This window comes from Thermobia domestica, chromosome 4, assembly GCF_964235325.1.
Source record: "Thermobia domestica chromosome 4, izTheDome1.hap1.1, whole genome shotgun sequence".
Taxonomy (NCBI): domain Eukaryota; kingdom Metazoa; phylum Arthropoda; class Insecta; order Zygentoma; family Lepismatidae; genus Thermobia; species Thermobia domestica.
In genome coordinates this window covers 27,299,285-27,322,419 of record NC_137457.1, presented here as the reverse complement: position 1 = coordinate 27,322,419, position 23,135 = coordinate 27,299,285, and the positions used below count along the sequence as shown (strand labels likewise).

The following is a 23,135-nucleotide window of genomic DNA, read 5'->3' as shown; positions in this document are numbered from 1 at the left end:
TCTCCTTGTTTCAGGCCATTTTCGATGTGAAAGCTCGTGGACAAAAATTTTCCTACCCGGACTTTACTTTGGGATTCATTTAAACATATCTTAATTAATCTAATTAGCTTTCTCGGTATTCCAAGTTCTGTAAGAACGTTGTATAATGTTTCTCTCCTAACCGATTCGTACACCTTTCTAAAATCAATAAACAGTTGATGTACCGGGGTATTGTATTCCCACTTTTTTTCGAGTATTTGGCGAATGGTAAATATTTGGTCGATAGTTGATTGATTTCGTCTAAATCCGCACTGATAATCTCCAATAATTTGATCTGCGTATGGGGTCAGTCTTGCTAATATAATATTTGAAAGGATTTTATAGGATGTTGACAGAAGAGAAATGCCTCGATAATTATTACAGTCAGTTTTGTCGCCTTTCTTGTGAATTGGAACAATGATTGATTCTTTCCACTCTTGTGGCAGTTCTTCCTTGTTCCAGATAAGGAGAATGAGTTTGTGTATCTTGTTCCACAATTTTTCGCCTCCAGCTAAAATTAACTCAGTCGGAATTTCATCTACACCCGGAGATTTGTGTTTCTTTACTTTCTTTATAGCGGTTTCTACTTCTATTCAGTTGGGTTCTGGAATATACGGTTTTGCGGTGTGTATCTCCTTTTCTTCACGAACACTAGTTTTTGGTTGCGTGTTAAGCAAATCAAAGAAATCTTTCCACCTATTTAAGATGCTATCCGTGTCAGTGAGAACTGTACCGTCAGATTTCTTTAATATATAAGCACGAGGTTGATAGCCTTTCTTAAATTCGTTGATTCCCTTATACATGCCCCGGATGTTTTTATTTTTACTATTATCTTCAAGTTCCTTAATTTTAGCTTTCGGAAAATCGCGTTTCTTTGTTCTAAAAGTTTTGGAAGTTTCCCGCATGATATCTGCGAAATTTTGTGTAGTTATTTGATTTGGATTTTGTAGCCAGCGTAATTTTGCCTCTTTTCTCTTCTTTGCTAGTTTAATGCATTCCTGGTCGAACCATGGTTTGTTCCTACGTATTTCCGCGTGTCCCAATTTTTCTTTTGCTGACATTTTAATGCTATCTCTAATTTCAATCCAGGTAGGCTATATAATATGGAGTACATAAACTTCACATAACACTAACAAAGAAGATGAGACAATGGCTACGTGATAGAACGTTTACCTCTGGTGCTTAGGTTCCTTTGTTCGGTCCCTAGTCAAGTAAGTTTTTGGTGAACAATATCGTATTCATGGGTTTTCTCTCGTTTCCTCCCACTTTCTTATTCCACCACTTGTTTCATCATCATTCACTTGCCTTAATCATCAGTCTCTCTTAGCCTAAAGAACATATACGTGGGACGTTCAACTGAAATATGTCATTTCAAATTAGCATACACGCTGAGTTAATTTAGTATGCATTCTATTGATGGATATCTAGGTGAACCGCTTATTATTTTTTTTTTCGCAGAAGATGTTCCAAATTTTATAATTTTTTTAATTTGTTACTTTTGTTCTACGTTGAAGGTAAAAGTGTGTAAAAGCAAATATTATTAAAATTACACAAAATTTAGGCTCAAAATAGGCACTTGAAAATTGCCGATGTTAAAACCACGAGTATACTCGTTCAAGATATAAACAAACATTTTATTGTTAGTGTTACCTTTTGAAGACTTAATAGTGTAAATAAAGTTAAAACGAATGTTTACAACATATTGTATACAGTTTGTTTAATTTATTGAAATATTGGGTGATGAATATTTAGGATGAAACTTTCTACAAAAGAATTATTAAAATCCCGAATATGTACGTCCTATAAAAAGTGTTTCCAAATTATAGTAGAATATTATGGAAAAGCAAAGGAATTACATATTCTAATACATGTCAATTTATTTTTAAATATTTCAGAACACAATATCACATACTAGTAATAAAATTGCAGAGTTGCGTTAGAAAGTCTCCATATTTTTTTTTTTTTTTTTTTTTTTTTTTTAGAAACAACACATATACAAGGCTGTTAAGCATAATAGACCACAAAGAGTTATTTAAATGTACATTAGTAACCGTGAAAATAAGTGCAGTATAACATTCCGTTCAATTTATACTGCAGAAACTTGTAATATTATGCAAGAAAATACCACTATTTTGAAGAAAAAGAAGCAGCAAAGTTAATTTTTGATACATTGTACATGTACTATTTTACTAGGATCATTATGTGAATAATTAATTGCGTGAATTGCAAATTACTGGCGAAAACTGGTAAAATGACAATTCGCTACATCTAACAAACACTTACATGTACTTAGTTGAATGCAAGCAACGTAAGAATTTGTTGTTTAAATTTACAGTCAGGCTTTTTTCGCGCTTCACGAATATTCTCGTGATCATAATTTATAGGCAAAATAAAAATCCCGAGATAATTCGTGATTTTAGGTTAAGCTATTAACTAGATTAATGAGCTGTGCAATAAAATAATACAAAACTGATAACGCAAAACGACAGAAAGAAATGATTAAGGATTGCTCGCATGGTAATAACAAACTGGATGCATTATAATAGTAAATAAGGTGAGTAGTTATTTCGAAGACATTGTTTTATTATTATTTTTTATTTCTAATATATTTATAAGATTTAATTTTTAAAAATACACAAATCATTTTAATTTCTTACTTCTATGAGGTACCTAGTTTTCGGGAATTAGTCCTAGAAGCGACACTCCTATTAGCGACAGGAACTGTTATCTGTCCTATGAGCGACAGATTCATTCTTATTGAGATGATGGAAGATGATATGATCCCCTCTCGTAAAATATGTTTGCCTCTGGTGTTATTGCTATGAAAAATACTGTTCGTCAAATATATTTTTCCTTTACTGCGAGTGCAAATAAAACTTATCTTAATTTTGAGTTAGATTTGACATAAAACAAATCAAATAACTTAACGAGACAGCAGGGATATTTCCATGAAAAGTATATTAATATGTGATTAATTATTGAAAATCCAATTGTACGAATAATACCCTCTTTCTTCAAAAGATATGCTTTATGAACTTAATTCAAATCTAATTAGTCACTAAGAAAAGCAGCATATTTTATTTTGGAAAACTTAAACGTGTAACAGTTTCGCCAAACATCTACTTTTTGACTTCCTAAGACTCTCTGAATGGCATGGGAAAAGCGTCTCAAAAACATTGCCAGTCCCAGAACCTGGATAAAGTGTTAGAGGTAGTTAAGGAAAAATATATATCATATTCTTTAATAGATAGTTATTAATACTTGCATGCAATACTTATTAAAGAACGCTTTATACTTTACATCTGAAATTTATGATTAAGCAAGAAGAAATGATACCTCTAGAAACGTAAATTATTCATAGTACATTTTGTAAGGTTCTAAATCACACTAGCGTGAAGCAAGTTAAAGAAAAGGAACCTTATGTTCTTCCATTATCTTTGTATGAACGAATCGATGACTCATACGCCAATTAACAGATCGAAGTGGTCGCTCGTAGGACAGTTAACAGTTCCTGTCACACATAAGACTGTCGCAAGTGGGACGACACCGTTTTCGGTACCGATTGCTTTCTTTCAAGACAATATTATTGATATGAGGTGTTCCGGGTAATAAAGCGAAACTCAAATGTGAGTTACGTGTAGTCTGAACGCTCGGAAATTATATTTCCGGTGTTCGAATACTAATACCGCAAAGTCCCTAAAACGCAGCACTCAATAACCCGGTACTCCGGATAATTGGTCCATACCCTGGCAGGGAAAAGAAAAAAAATGTATTTTTCTGAGGTCTCTCATCAGGTAAATTACTGTACCGTGTGTATTTATTAATTTTCATTTTTATGTATAGTAAAGGCACTATGTCTTCATAAAGTACGTACTTTTCCTTTGTGGATCACTAGGTGTTCCCAGTGCTATACTAAAGGTTGCTTAAATAGTGTGGCGTTGCCAGATAGTGTCGAGTGTTTACTGATGCCAGATAATAAAGGAAGTAATCATGGAATTCTGCTTGGATACTTACTATAGAAATTAGTTTTTGACTCTTTCCGCAATTCCGTTTCTCGAACTGCAACGCTAGAATCCAGGAATTTACTCATTGTGACTACTACAGTAAACGTACAAATTTGGCAACAACGTATTATGGCGTTCTGCGCAAGTTTCGTCTCAATAATCTATTTCCTTAAATGTAAATTAAGATTTAAATAAAATATAAAGCATAACACGAAAAACGGTCAAACAATATATATAGTTTGTAATAAGATCGTTACTTTAAAATACTTTACACATACAAATAAACATTTCGTAAAACTGAGCACTTTTTCTAAGATCTTACAACAACAGCCATCTTGTGTGCTCATTGTAAAACGAATCAAATATTTTCTTTTATTTGTTATATTTTTCGGTATCAGGAGAGACAACCAAATGAATCAGTGTCTTGTGTTGTAGCTGAAACATTACTCCATCTTATAGTACAATAGTTATAATATATAACGTTTCATTGCGCAGTAGGCACGAGGCACATATGTAATGACTTCCGGGTGGTGCTCCACTTTAAGGGTATTTGGGCAGTTTATTCTCTGTTGTATTTTCAAGCAATTAATATATACAAGTACAGTACTGTATTTTCTGAGGAAACACTTGTACTTATTTTTTGTTAACCCTATTCCCGATAAACGGCATTTTCACAAACTCGGCCACCCTTTGGTCCAAATTAGGCCGAGTTTTCGGACTCTACTGTACCAAATTGCTCTGTGGCAGTCAATTCTCGTATTTATACGTATAATTTCGGGAAGTCTTTCGCTTTCCCTTAAATTCTTGTATTGTTTTGACCCTACAGAATATATTGTATGAAACAAGGTCCGCAGTGGCTTAGTAAGCTCTCCTCGCTACTCTACTGACTAGCGCGTGCACCTTTGGTGTACGTAGTGCTGGGTTCGATTCCCGGTGGGAGAAGCTTAGGAATTTTTAATTGTTCTCGATGTTTCTGTGTCCATGTGCCTGTCGAGTCTGATAGTCCTGAAGAGTGGTAGAAAGAGAAAATAAAGAGATATAAAGTTTAACCCTTTCCGGATCCAGGCATTTTTTAGACTTTCAGTCAAGCAGCTACTGCATCGTCATTGTTTATCCTAGGATCATGGTTCATACCTCATTTTCTTCAGAACAGAGCTGGCTTTCGAATGGTACCACTTTTATGCTCATACCATATACCAGGAGAGGGAAAATTGATGTCGAAGGGAAAATTTTGAGGGGAAAAAGTTTTGTCCCCCCTGCCCCCCCCCCCCCTGTGTGAACGTAGAAACCTCCAAAAAATCTGATAAATAGTACTTGGTAAACTAAATGTGTGGACCATATTTCAAGTTTCTATCTTGAATACTAAGGGCGGGAGAAATTTGATCATCAATTCCCACAATGTCCCAAATTACTACAATACACTATGATCTCAGGGAAAAAATTTCCTGAGACATTCCTAATTAACCTAGGATCATGGTTCATACCTCATTCTTTTCAGAATAGAACTGCCTTTCAGACGGTATGACTCACGTGTCTCTATCATGTATCTAAGGCGAGAAAATGACGAAAAAACGGGATTTTTTGGGTAAAATATCCCTTTTTCAACTTTTAGCCCTCTGGACCCCCCCCCTGTTTTAACGCAGAAATCTGAAAAAAAAATCTGGTAAATACTACTCGGTGGACTAAATGTTTGTGCAAAATTTCAATCTTCTACGTGCAAAAATAAGCCCGCCAAAAATATTGAACATAGGCTTAATAAATGAAAAAAATATATTTTAGAATTATGACGTCATCACCTCCTATGTCTGGACGCAGGACGGTCTGAAACCATACGTAATGTCTTCTACAATGCCTCTGGACTTGAAAAAAAACGGACGAAAAAGCTCAAATAGAAGATAAATAACGCAATGTACCATGAAAAACGTGTATGGTACAAATTGAACAACAGGATCCCGAAAGGGTTAAAGTAAAAAAAATGGTATTGCATTCACCTTTTGTGCGTGGCATCACTGGTTCCATCCCAGCTCGCGCCACGTGGGCTTTGTGGTGGACAAACACCGTGTGCTTACGTTTTCTCAGGATTCTCCCCTTTTCTACTACTTTCTTCGCTCCACTATTTCCATTCATTCTTATCATCATCGTCTCTTTTAGCTTACACGGAATAATCGCAGTGTGACAGAAAATGGAAATCGCAGTGGTTCAGTGGTAGAACATTAATGGGGTCCTTGGTTCGATCCCAGCTCGCGCCAAGTGAGCTCTGTGGTTGACAAACACCGTGTGCGTGGGTTTTGGAGTTCTCCCGTTTCCCCCCACTTTCTTCATTTAAGCATTTCATTCATTTCTCATCCTCACTGTCTGTTTTAACCTAGCCGGCATAACAGTGGAACGTAAAACTGCAGATTTTAATCCATTTTAAAATCAGAAAGATGTACTTTATAAATTTATTATTAGACCCTATTATTATTATTATTATTATTATTATTATTATTATTATTATTATTATTATTATTATTATTATTATTATTATTACCCACTTCCTGCCCCCTTCTCAAGCAATATCTTAAATAATGCCGCTGAAACAATATTTTCATAAAATGTACTAAAAAGGAGCAGTGACGGATATATCCCAGGGCCGGAGGGCCTATGCCTCCAGTTTTTTGACTTACGAAAGTAATTTAAGCTATTGTTTATTATTTTTTCAAAGTTACTCATGATAAACTTATCACGGGTTAAGTTTAGAGTTACCCCTCCGCTTTTTATAAAAATCAGGAAATTTTACAGGAGAAATGAGGTAAGAAATGATAATTTGAAGTTTTTATTTGATGTTTAGGAATGTAAGTTCGGCAGGAGAGTTATGTTTAATACGAGAAAAGATATGTGGAAGTTAGTACTATTTGCCGGATGCGGAAGCATTGCGGAAGGTTTCAGCAGCATGGTAGTTGTAAAATATGGCGAATATGGCGAACAGGTGTAACGGATGCGCAAAAATAATGAAGAAAACATTTAAAATTTTTGTGAAGCCCATGGAGTACTGAAGTTAAGTGAAATGTAACAATTGTTAGTATTTTAAGCACTGTTTTTTCTATTTTGCAAATCCAAGGGCACCTTCAGACTGGAGGGGCAACTCTAAACTTAAGCCCCTATCACGGTGTGGGTCTTGGCCCTTTGTCCCTCACCTTTAGATCCGCCACTGTAAAGGAGAAAACATTTTTAGATAATATAAGAAAATAGAACTAAAATTAAAAAGGATTGGGCGCTTATAGTAAGTTTGAGGACTAATAGATGTCACTTAAACATTAAATCGCGCTCAAAAGGTATTCTATAGACTATAGTCCCATTTCTTCATTTCACTAGCAAACACAACAATTCTTTCTTTAGGCCATTTTATAAAAGTAATTTATTTAGATGTTTTGCAGTTACTACTGTTTCTTTTTTATCTTTATTCAATATTCTTCAATCATTTCTTTACTCTTTGACAATTTAACTTGAAGCACGTTCATTTTGTGAACATAACACATTTCATTTTATAAGAAATTTTTACAAATTACAACAGTTCATTGGCAATAGTTTCTAACTTTTCCGTTAGAGGCGCCACTTAAAGGATTCGACCTCGCACCGAACCATTCTGCCATCTATTGAATTAATGTTTAATTACTGTTTGCTATTTCCTACTTATATAAATAAAATAAATACCTTTATAATAATTAATTTTACAGTAAAACGAAAAACGAGAGACAATTATATGAAAATCTCGTATTGTAGTAGGGATTACGTAACTGTACATTTCTAAGGTGTAGTAACTATAAAAGTAAATAGCTGTTACAACATTTCTGCGGTGTAGTAAATTTGAAAGTGTGTAACTGTACATTTCTACGGTGTAGTAAGTATGAAAGTGGCTAACTGTACAACATCCCTAAGGACATAGGCGCCCGAAGGGGGAAGGGTGTGGCCCAGGCCCCCACTGGCTCACGAAAATATATACGTAATATAGCAAACCACGTATATTAAATACCAGAAATACCATGCCTAAGGAGTAGTGAGTATGAAAGTGCGTAGCCGTACATTTTTAACGTATAAAAGTATGAAAGTGCGTAACTGTACAACATTTTTAAGGTGTAAGTATGGAAGTGTGTAACTGTATAACGTTTCTAAGGTGTAGTGACTATGAACGTGCGTGAAATTTAAGATTTAACAATGAAAAACGAACTAACAACAATATAATTTATCGGAAGCACAGTAACGCCAATATCAATATTGCGTAAGGAGCACAAGAACTAAAGGAAATGTATGTACAGCGTTAAATTCGTTAGATCAGAACAGTCACTGAGACGACACGAACACTATATTATTATTATTATTATTTAACGGAGTTCGGTTTACCAAAACTCCTTCAGGTATCATATTGACTTTATTCGTGCGTCTTTCCGAGAGGGGAAAAAACTTAAGAACTACTTAATACATCAGGATTAATTTTTGGTTAGGATATAGAAAGCCAAGTCAGAAATCGAATTTGTTGACGTAAGTAAAATTCAAATGGGAATTGGTATAAATAACCCATTTCCGGTTTTTTACGTGATCACTATAGAGTAAAACTTATAACAAAGGGTGTCACATAAAGTACGCAACTTTTGAAATACACGCAACTTTTTGTTCTAGTAAGTTGGCAGCATTTAACGTCACATGATTTTCATTTGTTATTACGGAGCGCCGAATAGCGCATGATCCAAGGATGTTATAAAATAGAGGACCTGCCCATACAACAAAATCGTGAAGCCATACGTCACAGCTTTGCCACACCTACTTTGCCCATTCCGAGCCACTAAGATTACAATGTTTCGAGCAAACAATCATGGCAGAAACTAGAGTAAGCCAATCAAACGTGCCAGCTCGGACGATGCTCGGTTTTTTTTTTTTTTTTTTGGCTTCATTGAGTTCATATGATGAAGTTACGTATGGACAGATCCTATATCTGTGTTGCCACACTTGGTACAATTGTACCAGATTCAGCCCTTTTTGTCATTCATCGGCCCGTTGGTACCACGCTGGCATTTTCAGCCCCTTTTGTGAAAAAGTTGGTACAATTCTACTCAATTCAGCACCATTTAACAAAAACTTGTCACATTTCCTACATCTCACGTTATTCATACTGTGTTGGACTCTTAAGAAATGCTGGTAAACATTCATTCTGTGACGTTGCACCGCATAACGCTACAAACTTCATGAGGAAAATTCGTAATTCGAACTATACCGGGAAACAAATAACGCTAGATGGGCGTATCCGCGCCGCGCAGGAAGGAGACGAGAAAGAAGCAGTGGGGTGGAAATTTTAGCTTGATTTTTTTTTTTAAGTACACACTTTGAATCAAATGTTGCATATTCTAAAGAAGACAAGCGGGTGTTGAAGTAAGTCTATAATTTATGTGTCGTTGAAAAGATTATGCAACATCAAAACAATAACACCACCAGTGCTGTACCGTGGAAAATCAGCGCCTGGGCGAGAATATTCGACAGCGTCCCCGTACATATGACTGAGGTCGATAGACCAGCCGCAAAGCGCTACTATGGTTGGCGCGAAGGGTAATAAATTTTTTTAAAAGTAAATCCTGGTTTTCCTTGATTTTGAGCACTTTTTCTTACTTTTTCCTTCAATTTTATATACTGTAGCGAGAAGTAGTTTTCAGCGACCCAAGGGTATATTGCATCTCCAATGTAGGTGAAGGGGCCACGGTGCATTGTGTTTCTGGTTCGATCCCAGCTCGCGCCAAGTGCACTTTGTCGTGTACAAACACCGTGAGCGTGGGTTTTCTCGGAGTTCTCCCGTTTCCTCCCACTTTCTTCATTCCACCATTTCATTCATTTCTCATCATCACCGTCTCCATTAGCCTAGCCGACTTATCTGTGGGACGTAAAACTCAAAGATTTCATTTCATCTAATTTTGTTGTTAAAGATAATAGTCGGGTATCTAAGATAACATCTTTTATGGTCATATTTGTATATTTATGTTAAAGATGTAATATGCTAGGACGCCATCTTAGAAACAGATGAATACCAATGATGTATATTTAGTAAATACAGCGTATTTTGGAGGTAACTAAAGTAAGCTTAATTGAATTATAGCAACAGTATTATAACTTTAATGTTACAACACATGACATCACTAGCTGTTTTAAAATGCAACTTGTTTGTTAGAAAGATTACAGCGTGAATGAGAGAGAAATGTCATTGAAATACTAAAAACAAGGAAGGACACTAGGGACATCTGGAATACTTGTAGACAACAACAAGAAATTCGTCAAACACACCACACGCACGGTTATTAACGTGATGGCATTGAAGTTCGGATTTTCCATTAAAAAGAACGAAAAAAGAAATGAAAAGAATCACATGAGAATTCCGAAACAGAAACCTAGGTGTTACTTTATTTGGCACAGAATAATTTCAAAGTTGTAATACATGTCACATTTTAAGATAAAAAATGTTTCTATATCTTTTGCAACAGGGTTGTAAGAGAAAGCCGCGCTGAAATACATTAATATTTATGACGCTTTACAGCGAATATGTTTATGTACTTAGAATGATCAATTTATTTGGCAGTTTATTCTCCGTATATTTATCTGAACTTAGAAACGAAGAACCCACTATGTGCGTTACGTGAAGTTGGCACTGCCCATTTTGTTTTTCTTATAAATTGTTTATAAAACGTGAACAAACGAAAATTTTATGTGAACATTCGTGAACAAACGATGAACAAACGATCTGCATGGTTTATTTTCGATTTCTGAAAATGGGTTCTGCTGCGTGAAGTTGGCACCGCCCATTTTGTTTTTCGTGTAAATTGTTTATAAATCGTGAACAAACGAAAATTTTATGTGAACATTCGTGAACAAACGATCCGCATGGTTTATTTTCAATTTCCGAAAATGGGTTCTGCCAGGTTCACGCACATTAACTCACTCTGTTGACCCCCATTGCAATCTATTTCAGTTCATTGATTTCAACTGGAAATTCTTTTAAATGAACTAGAATTTCAATGGATATCATTTTATTAATTTCATGTACTGGCGGATCCACGGGGAGAGTAGTGGGGGTGACCGATCCACCCCCAAGGCTAGATTTTTATAGACCTAGAATTAAAATATTGCACAGTTGTATTTTGATTTGATATAAACCTCTCTTCCCTCATGTTATTTTGTTTTATTAAACTATGTATCCTAAAGGGATAGATTGAGTTCAAAATTTATTCCCAAACTAGAGTGTTAGTTCGATACATAAACTCCTCGTTAAATCTAAGCGGAAATGTGTCCCAAAATTTCCGAAATTTGTGCTTTTAAAAGAGGAAATGCTTGTAAACTTTTCCTCCGAACATTCAATACGATTTTATTTGGATTTAGGATTTAGATTTCCGGGCTTTCGACATCTACGGCCATGTTAGTTACGTTTAAGAGATGACGTCCCTCGGCGAGCACACTACCCGGGGAAAGGGAAGCAAGGAAGCGGCCTGGAGCCTATATGTTGAGTACCACCCCGGCATTTGCCTACGGTGAATGAGGAAAACACAGGAAAAACTCATTCAGCATGGCTGGCCTCAAAAATCATTTTACATTTTTTCGATCGAGTGCCCTCACCTGGAATTGAACCCGGGACAAATTTTGTTTGTTATTTCTGACTGTATCGGGACAAAACATTTGAACAATTTAGAGTGAATTTTGGAGCATTATTGCTATTTTCCTCGAACTTGGTTTTTGGCTAAATGTTGTATCGACTTCGAGGGGAAGAGTTCAGACTTTATGCCGAAAATAGGATATCTTATGGGTTATCATTTGACTTCAACGTCCGTAGGTTTTCTCGGAGTACTCCAGTTTCCTCCCACTTTCCCATTCCACCAATTGTTCCATCATGATTCATTTGCCTTAATAATCGACTTCCTTAGCCTAAAGGGCATAATTAATCGTGGGACATTCAAGTGAAAGATTTGCACTTCAACGTCAATACCAAATAAATATGACTGACACTTCTTTCTCTTAATTCTGCCTAATAATGTGTAAAAAGAAGTACATGACTAGTTTCTTTCTTTAAAAAAAATATTAGTCAGTTTTTATTTCTTTTTAAAATTTATTAAATTCTGGTAAAGCTTACGATTTTTGAAAGAAATCGAACATTGAAGAAATGCAAAGCTCCTCCAAACCTCAGAATTCAAATATGCACTTGAAATATTTGTCATGTCAGTTGATTAGTCAAATATTTTTTATCTCACAGCATCTACCTATATACAATAAATATGCATCTCTATAAACGGTTTTGGAACAACTTCATCTTTTACAACCATTCTATATACGAGGCGTATCCGGAAATAAAGTACCGTTTCGCATTCCCGCCGCTGCTGCGCTGCGATCGCTGGTTTTGTTGGTTGTTTTTGATGTTGTAAGGGGCACTGTATGTTGAGGTGGGTGGACTATTTCGCGGAGAGGTACACTTGTTATGATATAGTGGCGCAAAAGGTAGTGTAGATTGTAAAATGTACAGAAAAAATGGACTAGTCTTTAATTTGCCCATTTCAGGCACGTAGCCAAGGGGTGGGTCCGGGGGGTCCGGACCCCCCCTTCGAGACCAGAAATAAAAAAATTAAGGAAGGATGAAACAAAAAGAAACAAGAAATAGGAAGAATCAGCGTTAAAAATAAAAAAAAAGCTAAAAATAAAAATAATTTTTCATCATCGCTTCTCAGCAGTATCAAACATGTTATTTCGGAAACGATTTTCCACTGATCCTTTAAATTGTCATTTGGCACAGACAGTAGTTGACGGAATAATGAAAACAAAAAAGAAAAGTTATGTAGAAAGCAAGTTCTGTTAACATTTAATTCAACAAAGAAAGAAACGCAGATATTGTAAAATATTTTACAAAACATTATTGAATATGTAGTTTTTATAATAGTTGAGGTCATAGTGAAAGGAAAATTGTTATATTTGGATGAACAGAAGGAACGTAGATATTGTAAAATCTTTTTTAAATCTCTTTTTTCTGGGGGGCGCGGTGGCTCAGTGGTAAAGAGTTCACCTCCGGTGCTTGGGTTCCCTGGTTCGATACTAGCTCGTGGTGGACAAACACCGTGCTGGTGGATTTTCTCGGGGTTCTTCCGTTTCCTTCCACTTTCTTCATTTACCTTTTCACTCATCTCTCATCATCACCGTCTCCTTTAGCCTAACCGGCATAAACTTGGGACCTAAAACTTAAAGATTTCATTTAATTTTCATTTCAAATCTTTTTTTAATATTCTTTTACTCGAGATTTTTTCATAGTTTGTTACTAAAATACTTACTAACATATCCTAATTTTAAAGTCTTAACAAACTAATATATGTTGCTAGTAAAATAGTTTAAATTGATCAAGCCCCTGGTGTGATAACAACAATATTTCATGTCAAACTCCCTTTCCCCCTTCATTACGAAATCCTGACTAAACGAACCAATATATGTTACCAGTAAAATAGTTTAGAATAATCGAACTCTGGTGTGATAACCACTGTACTTCATGTCTCGGACCCCCCCCTATTACGAAATCCTGGCTACGTGCCTGCCCATTTAATGTTAAGTAAATTGACAAGAGCAACGCAAGCACCTACTAGCCTTTTGTGTAAGAAGAGATTTGATTCCTTGCTCGTGAACATCTGTATGGAAAATTGTGAGATCAGATTATTTAATAGGTCTAACAATTTGCAAAACAAATAAATAGAAAGGATAATATTAATAAAATAATTATAGTAATGAATAATGAGGCTTGTTTTGCAAAAGTTATATTGAAACTGGGAATTAATGAACAACTTATATTTTTAATTCCACGCATGCTATTATGTGTGTTATTACTCTTAGTATGACAGTGAATTCTACAAGCATATGCTACGACATTTAAAGAAATACTTTTGCAGCTTCCCGAAACATGCTCGCTGCCATTAAGTACAGTTTTCACTTTCTTGGAATATATCAAAACTCAGTAATACTTAGTCACTCCACATTTCAGTTATACAAAATAATCCTAAAACCTAGAATTATGCTAAATTTAATAAATTTAATTGTATATACAAAACTGTATATGCACACCCCTAAACTCCTATATAACACTGCAAAATTAAGCTCCTTACTGAGCTCCTTCGTGGCTAAGCGGTTAGCGTACACGCCTTTGACGTGGGAGACCCGGGCTCGATTCCCGGGGTGAGCTCACGTGGTTCGGACTCCACGTTGATCATTAAGTCCACGTCTCACATAACTTCGCTGCCGAACAGGATGTTAAACTGAAAAAAATCAAATCAAAATATTCCTTATTATTAGAAAGAACAAAATATATTTTAGGAACTGTTGATTTTTGTGCAATTAAAGAATAACTTTTGGACGTCTTTTCTTGCGAAATGTTATCTCAATTAGTTCCAGAGCTTCTGACTAACATATCGAGCCCTTGCAAGAAGAAATTAAAATACGCTCGAATTGTGGCGCTCCAATAGGTTAATTTTTGGGCCATTTTTAGTGGCAGTTCAAACGCAATTTTTGTATCTTTCTTAATTCCACGGGAAGACAACCAATACGTACTCATGGAACGAGAAATATTTTATGGCACTATTTTTATCCTTTGAACCAATAATACGTACAAAACTTTATATTTCCAAATGAAACTATATACATTCATGGGTAATTTCAAAAAAGTGGGGGGCAACTGCCCCTTTGCCCCCCCTAATCGCCGCCCATGGCCCCCAACCAGCAATATTACCTTGATGCTTGTATCATCTACTAAATCTGGAAAGAGAAGACCATGAAAGATTTTAGTAAGATTCAGTAATTTATAATAGCTGGCATAATTTATTAATTGGTACAATTTAAAAGAAAGTGCAATATCTCAAACAATATCGAATTCAGATATTTCCTGAGTGACAGAAATTTACTTCTGAATATTATTTTTCCATTATTCTCTAGTTTTACAGCTGCGTTACATAGTGTCGCTACCGTCGCAAGTAAACGTAAATAGTTAGAATAGAATAGAATAGAATAGAATACTTTATTAGTCATTAGACAACATAGTTGCAATAGACTTCGTCCAGAATAGTATTTAAATTGTAAAAATTATTGAAATGTAACAAAAAACGAAACTATGGCTATTACTAATTGACAGTTAATAACTAATTGAAACTATTACTAACAGTTATAACACAATTTGCATTCTTCATATTTACATACTTCATATTTACATATAGACTTCATAATTACTTCATAGAAGTATTACTATGTTCTAAGTTAGTTTCCTTTTTATCCCAATAGAGGCGCTGCTGCACACCTACACATGCAAAACGTACTGCATTAACTCAAATATCTAACACCTTCGTGTCGCAATTATTGACGAACAGCATTAATTTCTTTAGTAGAAGGAAGCAAACGGAGGTGCAGGAGAATTTTGGAGGAAACTATTATTTTGTACACTGAAAAGGTAGTATCCTATTAGTTATACAAACTTTCGTCAAACAAAGTGTTACAAGCAACCAGGAAAACTAACATTGATATCAAATATTCAGATCATGTCTTGCCCCCCCCCACTTTTAACGTTCAACCGCCGCCACTGTTGGGGGCAGACAGTTAAATGCAATGATCACGTTCAATCGTTTACGTCTTAATTACATTAATCTTACAGAATATCACATACAGAATCAAAGACGCATTAGCAGGGGTTTCATTTGAGAAGGACAGCGTCAATATGAGTTTGAGAAACATATGTTTTTTTAAAGGCTAATGAAAAACGTGAAACTACTATAGCAGGAACAATCTTGCACGCCCCCTCCCCTCGGAAAAATCTGAGTAGATTGACTCTACCCACTTGCGGTTCTAGCCCGGGGCCGGGGGGCCTAGCCCCCAGTTTTCAGTGACGACAATGATTTAAGCTATTATTTATATATTTTTGAAAGTTTATAGTAAACTCATGATATGCTTATCGTAGTCTGAATTCTGGCAGCCCCCCAGTTTTCACCTTCTAGATCCGCCACTGACTCTATCACAGTGAATTAGCTCCACAGTGAGAACACCAAGATGGATAAGCCAAGGCTAGTTTTAAATGGAAGCATTTATCGTAGCATTTCTCGTAGCAGATGTGCTGCCAAAAATCTCGTAAAATATTCTCTTGCATCAAAAGTGTATATGATGTTTTTACACGGTAGCCAGTGGCGTATTTAGGGGGGTGGCTTCCGGGCTTAAGCCCCCCTGAAATCTTACTTAGTATAGTAAAGTAAATGAAATATCTTGCAGAATTTTCACATTTCCAGGCAAAGCCCCCCCGAAAGTTAGCAAAGCCCCTCCCGAAACAAAATCGTAAATACGCCACTGGCGGTAGCATTTTAATAAGCATCTTGTTGTGACGTAGCAAACAAATCACTGGAGAAGAGTGCAATTATGGCTCCAGAACTAAAGCATGAAGTAGCTAGAGCTATAGTGGTTGTAACAATATCGCCGATTATATTAAAAAACGAAAACCGCAAAGAAGTATGTAGGCAAAGAGCATCTCTATTCCAACTCATTTTTCTTTACTAGAATTCAATTTCCCACACAAAACAGAGCATGGATATTTGGCACACCATCTTTCGCTTCCTTTTAACACACCACGGTTCTGCAATCGGACCAGAAATGCTGGGGAAAATGCTACGAAATAGAGCAGGTTCTATCGACAAGAAATGCCATAGGATATGCCATGTCATGGGAAATGCTATAGCATTTGCTACTTTACACGGTAGTATATCGATGATACGACTTTTGCTACGAGAAATGCTACGATAAATGCTTCCGTCTAAATCTAGCCTAAGACTTTTCGGGGGTGATGGCATGGGGGAAGAAAGGCAAACTTGAGTTCACTTTACATTCATAATTACAGGTAAATGCTACTGTATGAAATACGATTTTCCTTAAAAGGCTCTATCACTGCGAAATTAAAATACCGCTAATTTTACAGTAATTACATGATATCTTCAAATAGATAAAAGATAATTGAAAAGTGGAACAAGACCTCCCTAGACAATGTTATTTTGCATGAGTTACCGTTATCACGAGTCACCTAGTACCCTTTTCGTCTGCAGTTATTTAGAAACGCGAAAATAAATACCGATTTTCTAAATGGTTGGAAATCGAAAGCAGATAAGTGAGTCGTGATAACGGTATCTCACGTAACATAATATTGTCTAGGGAGATCTTGAGTCACTTTTCCATTATCTTTAATCTGTTGTAAGATATCACACAATTACTGTAAAATTAGCGGTATTTTAATTTCGCAATGATAGGGCCTCTTAAAGAGCTGCGTAGAAAGAAAAGTGTATCAATTACATTTGAGGAATTAGCTCAGTGTAATGTGATTTAACTCCTTCAGCGATACAAGGAAGTCGAGACACACATGCTTTTTAATTAACTAACATACTACTACTAATAATATAAATGTCATTTCGGTGGAAAATCTTGCCCCACTTCTGACAAAATCTGAAATGATGCTATTGTAATTCGATACCTCTTAATTTCCAAATGAAATGCAAACTTTTAGTTCAACGTCCCTTGATTATGTCTATTAGGCTAAGGAAAACGGATGATTAAGGGTCTTCGCTATAGCGAAATTAAACTGCCGCTAATTTTTGAGTATTTCTGTAATATCTTCAAAACAAATAAAAATATCCGAAAAGCAGAAACGTAGTGAACTAGACAATACGATTTTGCATGTGATAACTTTACCACAATTCACCTATCCGCTTTTGGTATCCCGCTATTTACAGAACTCGCAAAAAATGCTAAATCTTTCTACAGTAGCAGATCGAAAGCAGATAGATGAGTTGTGATAACAATATCACATGCAAAATCGTATTATCTAGTTCACTATGTTTCTGCTTTTCGAGTATCTTTATTTGTTTTGAAGATATTAGAGAAAAACTCTAAAATTTCGCTGTAGTGAAGACCCCTATGATTATAGAAGATTATGGAAGAACTGGTGGAATGAAATGTGGGAAGAAATTAAAGTGGTCCGAGAAAACCCAGGGACACGATATTGTCCCTTACTAATTTATTGGTCGGGGATCGAACCAGGGACTCCTCATACCAGAGTCATCCTGCCCCCTTCTGATTTCAATATATCTTAGTTGTTTTACGATGTAATGTCCCATACATTGAAATATCTATACTTATCCAGGAATCGAACTCATGATGATAACGTGTGTTAAAGACGTTAGCTACTGGATCTAAAGCAGATCTCTTGGTTTCATTAATGAGTAAATCTGAAATGTTCTGTCTGATTGTAGGTTCTAGCCCATTTATCCTAATAGGGCCACTAAAGTGTTAAGTTCACAAGAGACTTTTCTCTATGATTTAAAATAGATAGGGTAAAACTGGAAATTACGAACTGAAAAATTGTAAATGAAACAAAATCTCTCCGTTTAACGTCCCACGATTATGCCCGTTAACTAAGTCAGACAATAATTAAATTTTATTTTAAAAATGTGTTGTTCGGAACACGTAAAGAAAATAGCCTTTACAATTATCAACGCTGCAAAAGAACATAGGGGTCTACAGTTTGTTTCCCATCCTATAAATATTGATGCGTACTCAACATTAAGAATTACCGCCAGTAATTCTTTTTTTCTGTTCATTGCATTTGATTATAAGTAATGTACATTTTTTTTTAATTACGACTAACATTTAAACAATTACTAAAATTCAACGTTACAAATTGTCTAATTAGTTTTATTCTCAAAATATCTCTACAGAAACGCTGACTTTTGTTACAAAAATCATGTCTCTATAATTCTTTAAGGTGGAGCACCACCCGGAAGTCATTACATATTTTAGCTCTTTGCCTTAACTACTGCGCAATGAAACGTTACATATTATAAATATTGTACTATAAGATAGAGTATTGTTTCAGCTACAGCACAAGACACTGATTCATTTGGTTGTGTCTTCTGATATCGAAAAATGTAACAAATAAAAGAAAATATTTGATTCGTTTTACAAGGAGCACACAAGATGCCATTTGCTAATTTAGATCTTACTAGAAGTGCTCCGTTTCATGGAATGTTTATTTGTATGTATAAAGTATTTTAAAGTAACAACTTATTACAAAATAAATATATTGTTTGACCGTTTTTCGTGTTATGTTTCATATTTTATTTAAATCTTAATTTACATTTAAGGAAATAGATTTTGAGACGAAACTTGCGCAGAGCGCCATAATGCGTTGTTGCCAAATTTGTACGTTTACTGTAGTAGTCACAATAAGAAAATTCCTGGATTCTAGGGTTGCAGTTCGAGAATCAGAATCGCTATAAGGGTCGAAAACTAATTTCTCCAGTAAGTATCTAAGCAGAATTCCATGATTACTCCCTTTATTATTTGGCATCAGTAAACATTCGATACTATCTGGCAATGCTGCACTATTCAAGCAGCGTTTAGCGTAGCACCAAGAACAAAGTTTGGGTTCCTTTTCTTTTGCTCTGCTTCAAGTAACAACCGATTTTATAGTTAGTATAGTAAGTTGAATTAGTATTAATGGCATTCCTATATTATTTTACTTTTATGTATTTGTACAGTCAAATCTACATAAGTGGGACACAAGTAGGACATCAGCTTTTTCAATCTACTAAGTTAGAAACTTGATAAGTGATCCTAACTTTATAAGTGGGATTAAATTGGCGGTTATTTGTGATACTACTTATCCAGGTTTGACTGTATATTATTACTATTACTTATTATACCTAAAAAGAAAAACATTAGGGGCCAAATTTCATATCAGTTTCCATCAGCATTGCTAAAAATTTGCGTTCTTCACAGGAAACTGAAAACACTTCTTACAGGAATGAATTGCGTCTTCACACGGCAGAACTCTATTTGCATTGGTGGAATGCTGTAGAAAATTAGTATCACGACTATAAGCGTGCTCAGGAGGGGTTCACTGGGTCCGGATATCCCCTAAAACTTCGTAACTTGACATACATTTGTATCCTTTTTTAATGAAACTATACCTGTTTAACAGAAAAAAAAATACTTGATATAGATTAAAGAATTGACCTTTCTCATCATCTGTACTATTTCTTTTCTGACAAACACAATCTATCATTTTTCGTGAGAATATAGATGTCAGTACATAAAAATCACATATTTTATTCATGTATTTATTTATTTTTGGCTGTAGAATAACACCGATCTGTTACTGCATAAACATAATGTCTTTTATTATTGGACCCCCAAGGTCTTATAGACTTCTTAAAAAAAAAAAAAACCTAGGTCGCACTTGGTCACGACTCAACTGCATCATAAAATGAAATGAAATCTGTGAGTTTTACGTCCCACGGGTATGCCGGTTAGGCTAAAGGAGACGGTGGTGATGATTAATGAATGAAATGGTGGAATGAAGAAAGTGGGAGGAAACGGGAGAACCCCGAGAAAACCCACGCACACGGTGTTTTCAACTGCATTATGTTTTAACTATCTCTTTAAAAGCTCATAAGGAAGGAAATATGTGCTGGATTCTTAATAATAATAATAATAATAATAATAATAATAATAATAATAATAATAATAATAATAATAATAATAATAAATACTGGCTGTACAAGTGGAAAGACAATTTTAACAATTCATTGTGGAAATCACAAATTTTAAAGTGACTGAATGATATAATTGCTTGTAACTTCTTACAAGATAAAATAAAATAAACTCTGAATAAATCTCTAGTTTTCAAAACAATATATTTACCAAATGCGCTACAGATTAGTTTGTATTTTCGCCCTTCATCAGAGCCGAAATGATATGAAAGGAAAGCTACATTTTAAAATGGGATATGAAGCATTATTAGCGTGTTCGATGCACTATAGTGACCACAAGGACTCATGAAGCCTGTGCTCTACACCAACCATACATACAACTGCTTTCCTTCACGTGTGATGCAACGGATGAATTAGGAACGGATTCATACAGCTGCCTTCCGAATGCACACTTGAGAAAATGTTATACAACAGAAGTGCACGAACAACGTTGCAGAACTTAGAAGACACAGCTGAACAAGCAACAAAAATGGCACTTAAAGAACTATAACACGAATATTAACAATAATTAGAATTTAATGATAACAATAATAACACGAAAAATATTAATCAACAAGAACTATGACAATGAAAATAAAACAAAACTCAGTGACAATCTGGCAACATTGTACTCTCAGAAAATATTCAGCGTATAGCGCGAGAGAGGACACTGACAACATCTCATGAATGGAGCGTTCAATTGGATGCTAAAATTGGTAGATCTAAATTAAGCTTCACTACTCAGTGCGATCACCGTAGCAGATTCAGAAGAGCCATTTGGATTGGGCGCTCTGTCCTCCCTAAAAAATGAATGTAGGCTCAAAACATGTAGTTTTTATACTAAAACAGAATAAACCAGTAATATATGATGTTTACTTCTTTGTTAGCAAGCTTTTATATATAATTTGCTATAATAACTGTAACCTGATACTAAATAGCTGAGCTTAGAAATAGTTCCCACTAATCTGTCTCCCTTGGATCCGCTACTGGTTTGATGCTCAACCGCCAGGATCGAAGTGGAGACCTCATGCGCCAAAATCACACTAGGTCAAGGATGAGCGCTAATACAGTTGGAAGAAATGTTAAATTAAAAACCGCAAATTCTTGATTAGGTTAACAAAAGTGGAATCTTAAGTTTTATGTACCACGATTATGCCGGCTAGGCTAAAGGAGACGGTGACAGGGGCGGATCCAGGGGGGGGTCAATCGGGACGATCGCCCCCCCAGAAGAGGAAACTTTCTTACATTATATATATAAATAAAACCCATCCCAAAGTTTGGAACCCTTAAAAGTAGCAGCATGACAACCCACCGCCGCCCCCCCAGAAGTCGGACCTGGATCCGCCCCTGGACGGTGATGATGAGAAATTAAGAAAATGGTGGAATAAAGAGAGTGGGAAGAAACGGGAGAACCCCGAGAAAACCCACGAACACGGTGTTTGGCCAGCACAAAGCTCACAAGCAGGGATCGAACCAAGAACTCCATGCAACAGATGTGAAGATTCTACGACTGAACCACCGCGGCTCCTTGTTTCGATTATCGTTTATTTTAATTCAACCGGTAATATTAATAACTTTAAGTGATATCAATATGTTTTAAATAAACCTATGCAACTGTATTTCCGTATATACTGTAGTAATATTAGTGTATAATTGAGACATACTTGTGCAATACTATGTAATGCCTCATTAGACGCAAGTTGTTTTGAAAAACCATTATTAATGCAATTCATTTAGAAAGACATTCTCTTAAAGATAATAATAATAATAAAAACATACCTCCATCTTCTGGAGATAACGCTGGCCATGAGGTCACGAACGGTGACACCAAACACAATAAAAATAGAACTTTCATTCTTAATTTTTGTTGAAAAAGAATGTTCTTTGCGAGTTATTCTGTAATACTGTACAACACAACACACTAAAAAAGATATCCACCTAACCACGAAGAACTGATGATTGTAAATGAAGCTACAACCAACAACAATCTCCGGCCGAGTTGGTTTTATATCCACGAACTCATTTTAAAACTCTGGGATTTTGTACTGTACGTATGACGTGTGTTTCACCCTGACCCTGAAGTGCAAAAAACAACCTGTGTGAGCTGGGGTTTTCTTCTTCTTTCGCACGTTGCTTAGGTCTTCATAACAGGATGGATTGGGGGAGGGGAAGGGAGTGAAGAAATGTATAAAAAAAAGAAAACGAGAGAGATTACAATTATTGTTATTCATGCCATGCAAAAGCATAGATTGACTTTCTCGTGTTTGGCCTCGAGGCAAGCAAGAGACTACCCATTTAAACTTTACACTGCTTTTGCTTGGTAGACAGGCGATCGTCTCTCGAAATGCATGATGGGTAATATGAAGATCCGTCACGCTTCGTTTCCGAAGTTGATGTTTTGACATTTTTTCCTTCCTTCCCTCCTTTCCCCCCCCCCCGTACGCTAATGAAGATAAACGTTCTTATGACATGTGCTGACTAATAACAAGACAGTGAGTGGCCTTCGGTTTTTGTCCTAATGTTAGGGTACTAT

At 35.6% G+C, this 23,135-nt stretch overlaps 1 protein-coding gene across 1 annotated transcript in view; it reads right to left on the bottom strand.

The window, feature by feature from the left end:
* Positions 1-22,727, bottom strand: part of LOC145683790 (uncharacterized) — a 45,409-nt gene extending 22,682 nt beyond the window's left edge. The window contains exon 1 of the mRNA XM_081755372.1: positions 22,382-22,727. Coding sequence (XP_081611498.1) covers positions 22,382-22,457 — 76 coding nt within the window. The 5' untranslated portion in view covers positions 22,458-22,727. The remainder of the gene's footprint in view (positions 1-22,381) is intronic.
* Positions 22,728-23,135: the final 408 nt, after the last annotated feature.